The sequence below is a fragment of the Panthera tigris genome, chromosome B4 (genome assembly GCF_018350195.1).
Source record: "Panthera tigris isolate Pti1 chromosome B4, P.tigris_Pti1_mat1.1, whole genome shotgun sequence".
Classification (NCBI taxonomy): domain Eukaryota; kingdom Metazoa; phylum Chordata; class Mammalia; order Carnivora; family Felidae; genus Panthera; species Panthera tigris.
The window spans coordinates 116,817,232-116,832,271 of NC_056666.1; the positions used below are offsets into that span (position 1 = coordinate 116,817,232).

Below are 15,040 nucleotides of genomic sequence, written 5' to 3' on the forward strand. Positions count from 1 at the left end.
TCCTACAAAGATTTGTATGTTTACTGTTTATGATATTGAAACTCTGGAGCAAACCTAAATGTCAGCAGTAGCAGTATGTTTAAATTGTTACATCCACTCTTGATCTTATAGAGTTTCATTTTTTCTTTAAAATTATCTACTTTCCAAATTTTCTACAGTTAATTTCATAATTAGAATAAGTAGGAGTGCCTGGGTGGCTCAGTTGGTTAAATGTCCAACTTCAGCTTAGTTTGTGATCTCAGGCTCGTGACTTTGAGCCCTGTCTTGGGCTCTGTGCTGACAGCTTAGAGCCTGGAGCCTGCTTCCGATTCTGTGTCTCCCTTTCTCCACGCTTCTCTCTCTCTCTCTCTCTCTCTCTCTCTCTCTCTCAAGAATAAATAAACATTAAAAAAATAAATATCTTAAAAAAAATAAAGTACATGTGTGATGGCACAGAATTACTTAGTGCTTTATGCCTTACCATGCCCTGAAAATGACTATTTGCCAGGTCAGATTTCCCTGTCTTCCACCTAATGAAAGAGAAAGGATTCCTTTCTTTCAGGATGAAGAGAGGTCAGACTACATAGTTAAAGAATAAAGACAGGAAAGATGTGGGCAAAGGAGAGTAGAATGGCATGGGCTGGAGTTGAGAAAGGTTTTGGAGGTTAGTAACCATCTGGGGAGCTTTGGCTTATGAGAACCCCTTGGGTAACTTTTGAATTGAAGAATGTAGGAAGGGGCTTTTTGAAAGTGTTTGAGTCATAAATGAAATTCTCTTTAATGGTTTTTAAGAGAAATGAATAAAGGATAGAAATTCTTCTTTACTTTTTAAAAATATGATTAGAATTTGAGCCTTATGCCCTTCATTTATTAGATTTTCATATCATTAATAAGAAAAAAACATGGATAATAAATATACTACTGATTTTCATTGTCAAGAGACTTGTTTTTTGATCTCAAGAATTCAACTCTGCTTAGGAAAAAGGCTTAATCTGTTTGCCTTAATGTCTTCATCTTTTGAGTAAGAATATTTCTGCTTTTGTTAAGGGAAAACTAATAATTTCTTAAAGTATATGTGTAAAATAAAGAAGGGGTAGTGCATGGGTGGCTCAGTTGGGTAAGCATCTGACTCTTGATCTCAGGGTTCTGAGTGTTCAGGCCCTGTACTGGGTGTGAAGGCTGTGTAAAATAATAAAAATAAATAAATAAAATAAAGTGTGTGTTTGTTGTACAATTAGTAGGTATATATACACACATGCAGATGGATGGATGGATGATAGTCCTATTACTGTGATAATCATATATGATAATTTATTGGCCATTTGAATTTTTGGTGAATTTTTTATGACTTTTGCCCATTTTTCTATTAATTAGCTAAAATGGAGTTGAACAACTTTTGGATATTAATTGGTAAATGAATAGTATTACAGTATTGGAATTTTCTTATACATATTCTTCCATTAAAACATTAATGGAAACTTATGTTTTTTTATATCATTGTATTGCAAAATAGTTTCACATTGTTTCAGTTGACCCTCAAAACAATTTTGTGAGGTGGTCCAGACATTATCTTCATTATGTAGTTGCAGAAACTAAAGCTAATCGTATAAAAAGCTTGTCTAAGGTCATAGAGCTATTGAGTGGTATAGGCAGAACTGGATTATAGATTTCTGGAGCCTACTGCAATGCGTTTCTCATACACCTTGCTGTCTCATTAAACGACCCTATACTGTAGAATTACTTTTCATACTTGCTGCTCTGCATGAAGGTAGAAGAGTGAAAAGGGAAGTTTATATGAGTCCCAACTGTAACTTTTCCTTTTTGAAATCGAACTCTTTGGAGAATAAATAGGAATCTTAATTTGCTATGGCTTCTTTTTCAACTTTAACTTTTTGAAATCGAACTCTTTGGAGAATAAATAGGAATCTTAATTTGCTATGGCTTCTTTTTCACGATTTAAAAAATTTGATTTTCTAATTTTATTATAGATGCTGTGGTTAACAAGGGAGGTGATGAGTCCATAGGCAAAGATGGTAAGAACTACTGAGAAGTATTTTTATGAAAATTAAAAATGGTATTGTGTTATCTATTGATGTGTAACAAATCACCCCAACACATTGAAGCTTAAAAGAATATTTATCACCTCATAATTGTGGGTTAAAAATCTGAGCATGGCTTAGTTTAATCAGGAAATCAACAGGGCTGCAGTCATCTCCAGGGTTGACTGGGCACGGATCTACTTGCATGATCATTCATGTGCCTACTAGCGGAATATACCAGTCCTTCCCATGTGGGCCTCTTACAGGGCACCTGACAACATGGCAGCCGGCTTCCCTCAGAGCCGGTGAGCAAGACAGTGAGAGAGGGCCCTCAAAATGAAAGCTGCGGCGTGTTTGTAACCTAATCTTGGAAGTGACACCCCACCATTCTGGCTGTATTCTCTTCTTCGGAAGCAAGTTTCTAGGCTCAGCCCACATTCAAAGGGAGGGAATTACTCGAGGGCATGGATCCATGCCAGAAGGCAGGGATCATTCAGAGCCATCTTAGAGGCTGCCTATCAAGATATGCTGCAGATATATGCTAAATTAACAATTTTCAGTTATCAAAAACTAATAATATTGACTAAAACATTAATTGGGCTTTGTGAGTTTCAAAGTATTTTTACGTATAATATTTCTTTTTTAAGCCTTACTACTCAGACAGATGGATGTCAGCATCACATTTACCGATCAGGAAACAAGAGTTTTACAGTTTTGCCCAAGATTTTGTGTATCTCAAATAAGGGCTAGAGCTGACAAATGAACCTGTCTTCTGAATCCAAATCGCATGTCTTTCTACCATATTAACCTGTCTGTCGTATTAAGTGCTTTTCTTAAATATTCAAGATTGGAGAAAATCATATGTAAATAGCTTTTTTCTCCTGTTTTTCAGGCCTTGACTTTCTACCACAATTGAACTCAGTCTTTCCTCCAAGAAAAAACCCAGGAACGTCAAGCACTTCAGTATTGCATTCTAGTCCTCTTAGCGTTTTTATGGGATCTCCAGGGAAAGAAGAAAATGAAAATCATGATCTGACAGCTGAATCTAAGAAAATATATCTGGGAAAACAGGAACCTAAGGACTCCTTCAAACAGGTATCTGCCTGAAAACGATACTGAACTCGCTGTGTGGATTTGTCAGTAGCATAAGGAAGCTCATCACTAGACAGGAAGCGGGCAGCTGCCAGGGATGTGTCCTGATTACTAACAGTGCTGTACATTACTAACAGAAAAATATTCTTGAATCTTGATGTCATGTGTTAAAAACTAAAGGATACTTTTGAAATCTGTCTTTGAAAACTTTGGAGGTAAAAGCAGATGTAAACTTAAATTGTTTTTTTCTAAGACAAAATACATGACTGTCTAAGAATAGTTTATACCTGAGTTTTTTAGAATTTATTTCCATTGCTGCAGAAAGCACCAATTGGTAGTCAAGTCATTTACCCTAAGTCTTAGAGCAAAGGGGTGGAGCTAAGAATATAATAGATCCTTATTATCTTCTGCTCTGATACAGTATCCAAAATAGAAGTTAATTTGCTACATAAGGGCTTAAAATGATCAAATGTTACCAGAAAGGCTGAGTCTGTTCTATAGTATGTCTGTTTATTTTCATATTGATTTTTTTAGGATGATACTGGAAAGATATTGAAGAAGTACAAAAATATTTTTTGACTTCTCAAATATTTCTGACTAGTTACCATGGGAGAGTCTGGTTGTTTTTTGTTTGTTTGTTTGTTTGTTTGTTTGTTTTTTGCCTGTGATTACCATTTTAAAGATACTCAACAGCAGATGGTTAGTAAGTGAGCTCTTCCCCATCATGTTCTCATTGACATTGTTTTTGATTCATGGACAGGATTTATTTTGCCACTAGTTGTAGCAATTTTTTTTTCTCCTTCTATATCCCTCTTATTTTTCATTTTCCTGACCCTACCTACTAGAAAAAAAGATAAGAAGGTATAAATTATATGTATAATAAGGGTAAAACCAAAATTTACATATGAATTTTTTTATTTTCAATGTGAAGTTTGCAAAGTTAATCCCTGGTGCTGAAACTGGAAATCTGAATACCTCTCCACCATCTAACCAAACAAGAAGTCCTGAGAAATTTGAAAAGCCAGAGAAAGAAATCGAAGCCCAGTTAATATATGAACCCCCGGTCAATGGATCCTCAACTCCAAGTAAGTACATAAAACTCTCTGATGTTTGAAAGTGTTAGGTTGAAAACTCCCTCTAGTTAACTTGAAAAGGATAAATAAATAGAGTGATCATAGGGTAAGAAAGGTAAAGGAGTTTAAAATTTACAACACTTTTCTACTGTGACTCTTACTAGAGGACAGTGACATGCATATGAATGGTTAAACTCAACAACCTGATTCGATACTCCTTTGGTCTGAATTTTATTTTCAATCTAATATGTAAGGGTCTAGATCTAATATGGTACAAATAGGAATATAACGTAGGACCCTTTGGAAATGAGTCATTAACTACCTGGAATTGTCTTTTTGTCCCCTTCCGTACTAAAGCCGTATTCCATATTAATGTAGGGTTCATGCCATAGATCCTAAAAACTTGATCACATTTAATGGAGTATTTGTTTCATTTATAAGAGTTATCTATAGAAAACAACTCTTTGTATGGAAGAAACTCTTATTTAGATATATTTCACTTTAAGGTTTCTGTGGACGTATTAGCGTAAACTCTGGGGCTTTGCTTGTAGCAGTACTTTACTTCTGTATTCCCTCTGTTTATGTTTAATAGTCTTGGTTTATCTAGTTTGTGGTGCAACATGTCACATTCATCTTTTGTAAGAGGAAATGGTTCCGAGATTCTTCAAGATTAATCCCTCTGTCATATGTTATTATATTAGACAGTTGGCAGTTCATATAGATAGATAAATGGGTATTAGAAATAATGTCCTAGAAAGTTTCTAAGATTTGTATTCCAGACAGTGAGTTTTTCTAAATGTCACAGGAATGCTGTTCTTTACCTGTTTTTCTAGTCTTCTCGTGCCAAATCTTATTTACAAATGTTTGATATCTCTTAGTTTAAGCTGACTATTAATATTTTCTCCATTTTTTATTTTAGATCCAAAGATAGCATCCTCTGTCACTGCTGGAGTTGCCAGTTCACTATCAGAAAAAATAGCTGATACCATTGGAAATAATCGGCCAAATGCACCATTGACATCCGTTCAAATCCGGTTTATTCAGAATATGATACAGGAGACATTGGATGACTTCAGGTAAGAAGTCACTATAAGAATGTGTTCTACAATGTTACTTCCTTTTACCTATCATCACAATATATATCAGAAACTATTTTCAATTTTCAGGTAGTAATTGAGAAGTTTCTCTTTCTATCTAGACATTAACTGGCTGTTTTTATTGGGTATAAAACCAAAACTATAAGTAATTTTGGTGGTTGCTACTTTTGTCCAGGTTTTAGGGTCCATAAAACCATAGAAAACATGATGAGTTTTGTTGTCTTGCTGTACTGAATTTATTGACTGTCAGCCAGGAAAATGTATATTTACCTATGGCAATTATTAGATGACTTGGCAAGGCAGTGTAGCAGGCAAGCTGCCATCATGGATTTTTTTTATCATCAAAATGTGGACAGGGGCGCCGGGGTGACTCAGTTGGTTAAGCGTTGACTTCAGCTCTGGTCATGATCTCATGGTTCATGAGTTCGAGCCCTGTATTGGGCTCTCTGCTGTCAGCACAGAGCCCCCTTCAGATCCTCTGTCCCCCTCTCTCTCTGCCCCTCCCCTACTTGCACCCATGTGCTCGCTCTGTCTCTTTCTCTCAAAAAATAAACATTAAAAAGTGTGGACAGATTCTGGTAAGGTCAAATGATATTCTTACTTGCAGTATTTATAAATCACCTATTAAGTATGCTATGTGTACTAATATAGTTGAGAAAGAATTTTTTAAAGGAATTCTGAATTTTTCGTTGTTTTTTTTTTTTTAGGTTTATTTATTTATGTTTGAGAGAGAGAGGGAGAGAAAGAGAGCACATGCATAGGGGAGAGGTAGAGAGAGAGGGAGCAAGAGAATCTTAAGCAGGCTCTGCTCATAGATGGGGCTCGACCCCACAAACTGTGAGATCATTACCTGAGCCAAAATCAAGAGTCAGATGCTTGACTGACTGAGCCACCCCAGGCGCCCCCTGAATATTTTCAAACGGAATGCATCAGGATGTAAGAGTGAATTAAAAGTTTTTTTGCTTGGATCTATCATTGTCTTATCCTTTGAATTTTGAACACTGTAAGAATGTGTTCTACAGTGTTACTTCCTTTTACCTATCATCACAATATATATCAGAAACTATTTTCAGTTATTAGAATCTTTTGTGTCCCCCCCCCCCACCCCGCCCCCCTGCCCCCCGCTTAGGACCTATATAGTTAGTATTCTAGCTCTGATTTGGAATATCTTGAGCAAGAATATTAGAGAAGATATATAGTTTTTGTTGGTGCATGTTTCTTTTTAATGTTAAAAGGTTTTTGAAAAAAAATATTTTTAAGTGGTAACACATACATTTTTAAAGGAAAATCATCATTTTTGACATTTACAACGTGCCTAGAATATGTACTGGATACTAAGGGTACAAAAATGAATGATCTGCCCACAAAGGCCTTGTAGTTTAAAAGGGGTAGGTGCAATGTGTTGTGTTAAGTAATGTAAATTAATTCATTTGTGATTGATAAATAGGACAGTGATGACAATATGATGAGGAAATTTTGCTGGTTCATGTAAAGGCTACTAAAACCAAGTCCATGAACATAGCTGAAGGCAGCAAACCACCTATCAGTGCTGTCTCTTCCTATACTCTTTCTCTTAACCTGGTTTGGCTGTGTGCTCTGTGTTAGGAAGGACTTACTTTGTTATTATCCCCCAGCTTTGGGTATTTTATCCTTGCCTGCATGTTTGATGACCCCAATCCTTTCTCTTTTTTTCTTACCCTTTTATCAAGTGGCCATCACCTTTTTTTAAGGTAAAGTCTTTGATTATTCAATATTTAAACTATGCTGGTATTTTTACTAGGGTTTAATTGTTTTTGTTACAAAGTTGCATAGATTTTGAGTAATCTGGGGGCTCCTGGGCGGCTCAGTCGGTTAAGCGTCTGACTTCGGCTCAGGTCATGATCTCACGGTTTGTTTCGAGCCCCATGTCGGGCTCTGTGCTGACAGCTCAGAGCTTGGAGCCTGCCTTGGATTCTGTGACTCCCTCTCTCTGCCCCTCCCCTGCTCACACACTCACTCTCTCTCTCTCTCTCACTCTCAAAAATAAATAAAGATTAAAAAAAATTAAGTTTTGAGTAATCTGCTCCAATCCATTTCCCTTAAGTCCTGTTATTTTCTTTCTTCTTTCTTTTTCCTTTTTTTTTGTTTTAGTTTTATTGTGGTAAGAACACTTGCAATGAGATCTGCCTTCTTAAGAAAGAGGCACCTGAGTATAGACGCACCTGAGTGGCTTATTCAGTTAAGCGTCTAACATCAGCTCAGATCATGATCTCACAGTTCATGAGTTTGAGCGCCATATCAGGCTCCATGCTGACAATGCAGAGCCTGCATAGGATTCTCTCTCCCTATCTCTCTGTCCCTCCCCATCTCTCTCTCTCTCTCTCTCTTCTCTCTCTTTCTCTGTCTCTCAAAAATGAATAAAAACATTTTAACTGTGTAATACAGTATTGCTAACTATAGGCACAAAGTTGTATGGCAGATCTCTTGAACTTACTCATTTTGTATAACTGACCTTTTATATTTGTGTTTGGAAACTTCCTGTTTCCCTTTCTTTCCAACCTCTGATGCCCACAATTCTGTTCTTTGCTTCCATGAATTTGACTGTTTTAGAGATCTCATATAAGTAGAATCATGCAGTATTTGTTCTCCTGTGTGTGTACACACACACAGGCTACTTTTTTAAAAATCGGGTCATCTTATTTCCAACACAACAATTTTAAAGAATATGAGGTTTTTCAGGAACATATATATGTGGCAGGACAGCAGAATTGTCTGGGTAAAGTGACTTGAATATCATGTGAGTAAAGCAGTGCTGGAAAGGGAGAAAGCTCTTATGCTGGGGCAGACTGAGCAAGACAGCACTGCCCTGCCTTCAGCTTTCAGCCTGCCTTGCATGCCTGCACCTGGAGAGTAGGGGTGAGTCGGGGCCTCTCTCAACTCTTCTGCCCCTCCGTCAACCAAGGCAGCCCTGGCTTGGGACTCAGGACCCAGAGTGGCTCAGAGGATTTCTATAAATATACTTGTTCTGACTTCAGGAAGTCTTGAGCAGCCGCACTTACGGTGGAGGGACAGGGGAGGCGAGGTGTGGAGGGGTTCTGTCAGCTGTTCTCCCTCAGCTTTGGAGGCTGGCTGCCTTCTCCGCGAGGGCCTAGAGTGCTTCAGAGGGCTCACTGGCCGCTGCCCTTAGTCTTCACAGACCTGTGCATCTCTGCCCCCCTGCTCTGCCCCTGCTTGTTTCCAGAAGCCCTCAGTGAAGGCCTGTGCATCGTTGGTGCATGAATGGGGACTTCCTTTTTGGCTAGGGCTCCTTGGGATTCTGAACTGCTGAGCCAGTCCTCACTTGCCTCCAGAAATCTATACAGATTTCAGCGTGCTCTCCTTACCCTGTCAACAGCTGCTGTCTCCCCACCACTGCTCTGTGGAGGATGAAAATAATTGTGGGTCTCTTGTTTTCTAGAGTTTGCTGCATTTAGAGTTCTTTGCACTCTCAAGTTGAATTTAAACATGTATATTTTATAGTTTATCTGGCTTGACCTCATCATCAGAGTTGGAGAGATTACATCCTAAGCAGATGTCTGTGGCTCTATTTTTATTGTCTTTTAAGAAGATATAAATTTCTTCCAGCAAGAAGATCGCTTTGTTCCATTTCTTGCTGGCTTTCAGGTTTTCTTGGGGCTAGTTTATTTCTGGTTTGCCTGTATCCCTATAGTTTAGTCTGTGCCCTTCTGGGATGTCAGCTGAATGTCTGGAGTCTCACTTGGCTTTTTCACCTTGGTGGGTCCTGCACTTTAGCTTCCATTTCCCCAGCATCACAAGGTCACCAAAATCTTCTTCTGCTCTAGTTGCTACTTTGTGTTTGATTTCCTGCCATCTAACCCAGGACAGGCATAGCTTAGGAGTCAACAGGTGTCTCAAGGGGAGAGTGCAATTTTAGGTTTACTTTTCTGCAGGTACCCCTTTTCCAGGATCTGGTACCTTAAAGCCTTGGCAGTCTTGACTGTTCCCAACCTAGCACAGCCCTACCCAGTGAGACTCTCTCAAGCTCCAGGCCACTGCTTTCCCTTCAGCTTCTTTTCCCCACACGGGAGTATCAGTACATCCCCCACAGGGAAAGGCAGGGGGAAAGGTGGGGCTTACCTACTAGACTTCCCTCTTTTATAAGACCATGGCTTCTTTAATCCTAGCAATTTTCATGGTTCTCTGGTGTTTTCTGTTTGTTTTTAATACAGCTTTTGTCATAATTTGTAAGCCGAGAGAATTTTTAAAGTATAGTTGTAACAAAAAAAGTAAGGTACTTAGGAATAAATCTAACCAAAGATGGTAAAAATCTTTGTAGAAAAACATTTAAAATTTGATTAGAAAGCATTAATACTTAAATAAGTGGAAAGATATTATGAAGATGTCAGTTCTTCTAAATTAGTCTATAGATTGAGTAAAATTATAATCAAATCCTCTCTGGGTTTTTGGAAGACAATGACAGGATAATTTCAAAATTTATGTGAAAGAAGAAAAGATCCAGGAATAACCAAGACACTCCAGAGAAGAATAAGGTTGAAGGGGACTTTTTTGTCAGATGATAAGCTTAATTATTAAGCTATAATTAAAACAGTGTAGCATTGGCACAGGGTGGACAAACTGCCCCAAAGAAGCACATAGACCAGAGAAAAACCTGTGCGTATATAGAAATGTGATATATGACAGAGGAAAAGCATAGATCCCTATTCCCAGCTATTAAAAAAAAATCAATTCCACCCAGAGTAAAAGTTTAAAGGGTAAAGTTTTAGGCATTGTAAGAGAGTTTATATATGACTTCAGGGTAGGGAAGTTATCAAAACATAAGAGGATACACTACCTATAAAAATAGATGGGTAAATTTGATTGTGTTAATAGGTCAGTAACTAGAGAACGTTGATGACTGTCCATCACAAGATACCATTAACAAAGCGGCAGGACAAAAATCTATCTGCAGTATTCATATAACCAACAAAGAATCAGGTTATGTAAAGAGAAATAAATAAGAAAAAAAGGCATTCAATAGAAAAACAAGATGAAAAGACCTGTGCAAGCATTTCACAGAAGAGGAATGGTCTATGAACACAAGGTGAGAGGTCCAATCCTGTGATCAATCAGAGAACTGAAAATGCAGTGGGACACTATTGCACACCCATTAGATGGGAGAATGTTGTGCAGAGTCTGGCAAGACCAAGCCTTGATGCGGACGTAGAGCAAGAGGAATTCTCTCACACGGATGATGAGCAAGTCCACGGATATTACCACTTCAGAAAATAATTTGCATTATTTTGTAAAACTGAACAAGTATACATCTGGATCATAACCTTTAATTCAGCGTATCTACTCATGGATCTATCGTCTATAGAAATTGGCACATGTGGATTGAGAGATACATGCACGATTGCTTATAACAACATTGTAACAGTAAAATCTTGAAAACAGTCCAAATGTCAGTTGATAGGAGAATGTATACACCAGCAGAAATCAGTGAATTATAGATGTATAGAAGATGAATGTTGAAAACGTGGTACTGGGTTATTTTTTAAATGTGCACTACTCAGTACTACATAGGATGTGGTAGTTTTGTAATACTCAGAAACAAGCACAATGAAAATATATTGACTGTATATGCTATGTTAGACAGATGTGTGTTGTTTTTTTAAAAAACGATTTCTTTGCTTAAACAAAATTCATCAGAGGAGTGAATTCTTTCTTGGGCTTCTCCTAAGGTAAGTGATGGAATCAGAGAAGAGCATATAGGAAGCTTCTATGATTTTGCTAATGTTCTAGCTCATAAGTTGTGTGGTGGGTGACTGAATGATCCTTTTATTATTATACTTCATAATTTTCATGTATTCTTTTGTAGGCCTGAATTAATTGCATTTTATTGGGTAACCTCTGTTATAACCACCCAAATACCCATTTTCTACTCTACTGGAGATATTTTTTTAATAGCTAAAACATTGATAATAATTAAAACATTATAACCTAGTAAATTATCTGTATGTATTTCATTGTAATATAAATCTCTGTATTTTTTTATTTTTTCATTTATTTTTTTTTAATGCTTATATATTTTTGACACAGAGAGAGACAGAGCATGAACGGGGGAGGGGCAAAGAGAGAGGGAGACACAGAATGGGAAGCAGGCTCCAGGCTCTGAGCTGTCAGCACAGAGCCCGACACGGGGCTTGAACTCACAGACCGCAATGGATCGTGACCTGAACCGAAGTCGGATGCTCAACCGACTGAGCCACCCAGGTGCCCCACCTCTGTCTTTCTTTAATGATAATTTCTATATTAAGGAATGTAGTACAATGAGAGTTCTGGAGGTAGACAGCCTGGGTTTATATACTAGTTCCACCGTTTACTGGTGGCTTGATTGGATAGTTTTAACTTCTCCGTGACTCAGTTCCTTAGTTGGTAAAATGGAGGTAATAATTGCACCTAATGGTAAAGATTAAATGAGTTCTTCCACTTAAAGTACAAGAAATGGGCGCTTGGGTGGCTCAGTCAGTTGAGCGTCCAACTCTTGATTTTGGCTCAGGTAATGATCCCAAGGCCGTGAGACTGAGCTCCATGTTGGGCTCTGTGCTGAGCATGGAGCCTGCTTAAGAGCCTCTCTCCCTCTCTCTCTCTGCCTCTCCCCTGCTCATGTGCCCTCTCTCTCTCTCTCTCTCCAAGAAACAGTGCCTAGTACATAGTAAAGAAATTCTAGACACGTTGGTATTATTATTTTTATTATTAACATCCAATCATTTGAAACAATGAGAAAAGGTTAGCCACTTTCTTGAACGATCTAGAATTGGCAAAACCATTGTAATTCTAACAAGTATTTTACATTCTTCCCTAGAGAAGCATGCCATAGGGACATTGTGAATTTACAAGTGGAGATGATTAAACAGTTTCACATGCAATTGGTATGTATGACATATTTTATTTTAAATAAGTATAGAGTTGTGGATCTAAAAAGAGTCCATTAAAGGGTGATATATTTTTACTTTATTATATCTAGTTGCTAGAATAAATAGGGAATTTTAGAAATTTAGTAAGTAAAATAGACTTTAACTGGTCCCTCTTCTTTTTAACTTATAATAGTTAAGGCTACTTTTTCACAGCCATTTTATTTATTTATTTATTTATTTATTTATTTTTTATTTATTTGTTTATTTAAGTTAAAAGCTTCCCACATGTACAAATATAAGCCTTGCAAATATATAACTTTCACCAGTGATCTTTCATTTATATTAACAAAGTAGTAAGGATGGTTAAGTACAAGAAATATTCAGGTAGTTAATTGGACATGACAGATATGATAGCTGAAAGTATGTAAAACAGCTTGCCAAATAAATGAAATACCAATGATTTAAAAAGCATTTTCCCCTTTTCTAGAATGAAATGCACTCTTTGCTGGAAAGATACTCAGTGAATGAAGGTTTAGTGGCTGAAATTGAAAGACTACGAGAAGAAAACAAAAGACTACGGGCCCACTTTTGAAATTTCAGTGAATACCTTAATGTTTTGTAATTGGAGAAGCTTCTGGCAACACAACTGCATGGAATCAGTATTGTTTTTATGGTCTTTGGGGAAAAAAGTGTTTTTCAAGTAAAATGGTGATGGGATTTTACACCAACCACTATTTCATCTTCTCTGTCAAAAATATTTATATTTTTATATTAAGAACTGTACATGTCATCTGCCTAGTAGGAAAGTCAGCAGTATCTTTATTTTCCGAAAGCTTTAGCTACACACTAAGTGCCCTTTTTCATAAGAAAAGAAAATTGTGCAAAAAAAAAAAAAAATAGGTTATGTATGTTTTTTAATTACCTTTTTTTAACAGATAATATTTTTGATTGATAATTGCCTTCCAAATTGTTTTGGATGTTTGAAGATTAAAGAGCTTGATATGCCTTCTATTTTTATGGTGAAAATAATTTTAAAATGGCAATTGGTGTTTCTAAGCAATTGACTAGTAAAACACAACGTTGGTTAGTAATTATTTTGTTAACTTGATAAAGTCAAGTATGACTATTATTTATTACTTGTACATTTTATAAGAAAATTCTGGGAATTTTGAATTGCACAGATTACATTATATACCTATTGCATCTATGTTAGTGTTTTGTACTTCTGGCAAATCTCTACTCCTGTTTTGTATTTTGTAGCTGATTTCACTTTACCTGTGAAAACGTTTAGGGGTTTATAAGCCTCAACTAGAGCTGCATATCTACTGATTATCTTATGAATTAGTAAAATGCAAAGTTACTCTGTAAAGTTTCGATCAACATGATTCAACTTATAATCAGTGAAAATTTTATATTAGATGCTAAGTATTACAGTATTAGTCCTATTTTTTTCCCTTCCAAATGAGAAGTGTAGATTATTTTGTTTTGTGGTTTATATCATTAACTTTCTCTAATTATTTGTGTGCTGTGTGTAATGTTTTTTATTGTTGACCTTACCGTAAAATTTAGAAAGTTCATTGTCAAAAGAATTTACACCTCTTTGCGAATGGGTGGATGTGTACATCTACCTGCCATGATCTACGGTGTTAGTTGTATAAGATTAGGAGGGCTCCAGGCTTGTTTACCTTCTTATTGTCTCCTGTCCCAAAGATGTAAGCTATGTACCTTGTATACAGCACTCCTGCCCAATTTTGACTTTGGAGATAAAAATATTTACTAAAATAATAAAGAAACCTAGCTAGCTTACTAACTTTATGGTTTTCCCAAGTGATGGAAATTTTGAGGATATATTTAATAAGTGTAAACGTACTAATGATGACTTCCAGAAATAAAAACAGAAATACTATTTCCTAGTGCGGCTCAGAGAATACGTTTGTGTTGAAATGTAAAAGGGTGCTAATATGATCTTTCTTTCCTGACAGATTATTGAAAGCATTATGATTTGTAACAAGCTTCCTTCTATATCAGTATCAAACAGGTTTAGAAAACATAAAAGTGTGTTTTGCCTACATGCTGTATTTAAATCCATTAATATTTTCCTATTGCCTTTTTCTATAAATGCACATAATGTGTATTAAAAGAGGTGGGATAAATAAAACAATTCTAGTAACTTTATGTGTGCAGATGAAACATTTTTATCATGGAATTTAAAAGCTAAGTATAAAAAATAAAATTTTTATATGGTAAAAATGGGAAACGTGAAATTGAACTTTTGCCTCTGGCCAAAATATAATAGAGATTGGAGTTACCCATTTGAAAATTTTTAAACACAAAATATATGAGACAGTTTTCAAATATCGGATATTAGGCAGCACAGGACAGTGTTGCCTGAGAGAGGGAAACAAATGAGAACCAAGAAACTCAACCCCAAGTACAAGAAATAGAACTATACCAAAACCCATCAGAATCAAATTCCTTAAAACTTGTGGCAAAGGAAAATTCTTAAGCCTGCTGAAGTTAAGAGACACAGAGGAACAAAGATAAGAATGTTAGAGACAGTGGAGTAACATCTTTAAATTACTGAAAGAAGACTCAATTTTGAATTCTATATCAGTGAAAATATCTTTCAGTAATGAAAATGAAATCAAAACTGTTTCAGACCCCAAAATGCTGAAAGAATTCATCATAAGCAGACTTGCTTTATAGGAAGTGTTAAAGAATGCCTTTAGTCGGAAGGAAAATGGTACCAGATAGAAACATATTTCTATGCAAAGTAACAAAGAGGACCAAAAATGGTAAATATGTGAACATATGTAAGACTGTTTTTCATTTTAGATTATCCTTAAAGGATAATTAATGATTTG

The 15,040-nt window shown here is 36.4% G+C and overlaps 1 protein-coding gene across 4 annotated transcripts in view; it reads left to right on the forward strand.

Moving 5' to 3' along the window:
• The window catches only part of NEDD1 (NEDD1 gamma-tubulin ring complex targeting factor), a 47,449-nt gene extending 33,098 nt beyond the window's left edge, over positions 1–14,351 (forward strand). For all 4 annotated transcript variants that reach the window (XM_042992959.1, XM_042992957.1, XM_007085646.3 and 1 more), the window contains 6 exons: positions 1,968–2,012; positions 2,911–3,113; positions 4,042–4,195; positions 5,103–5,259; positions 12,125–12,191; positions 12,664–14,351. In XM_042992959.1, coding sequence (XP_042848893.1) covers positions 1,968–2,012; positions 2,911–3,113; positions 4,042–4,195; positions 5,103–5,259; positions 12,125–12,191; positions 12,664–12,768 — 731 coding nt within the window. In that variant the 3' untranslated portion in view covers positions 12,769–14,351. The remainder of the gene's footprint in view (positions 1–1,967; positions 2,013–2,910; positions 3,114–4,041; positions 4,196–5,102; positions 5,260–12,124; positions 12,192–12,663) is intronic.
• Positions 14,352–15,040: the final 689 nt, after the last annotated feature.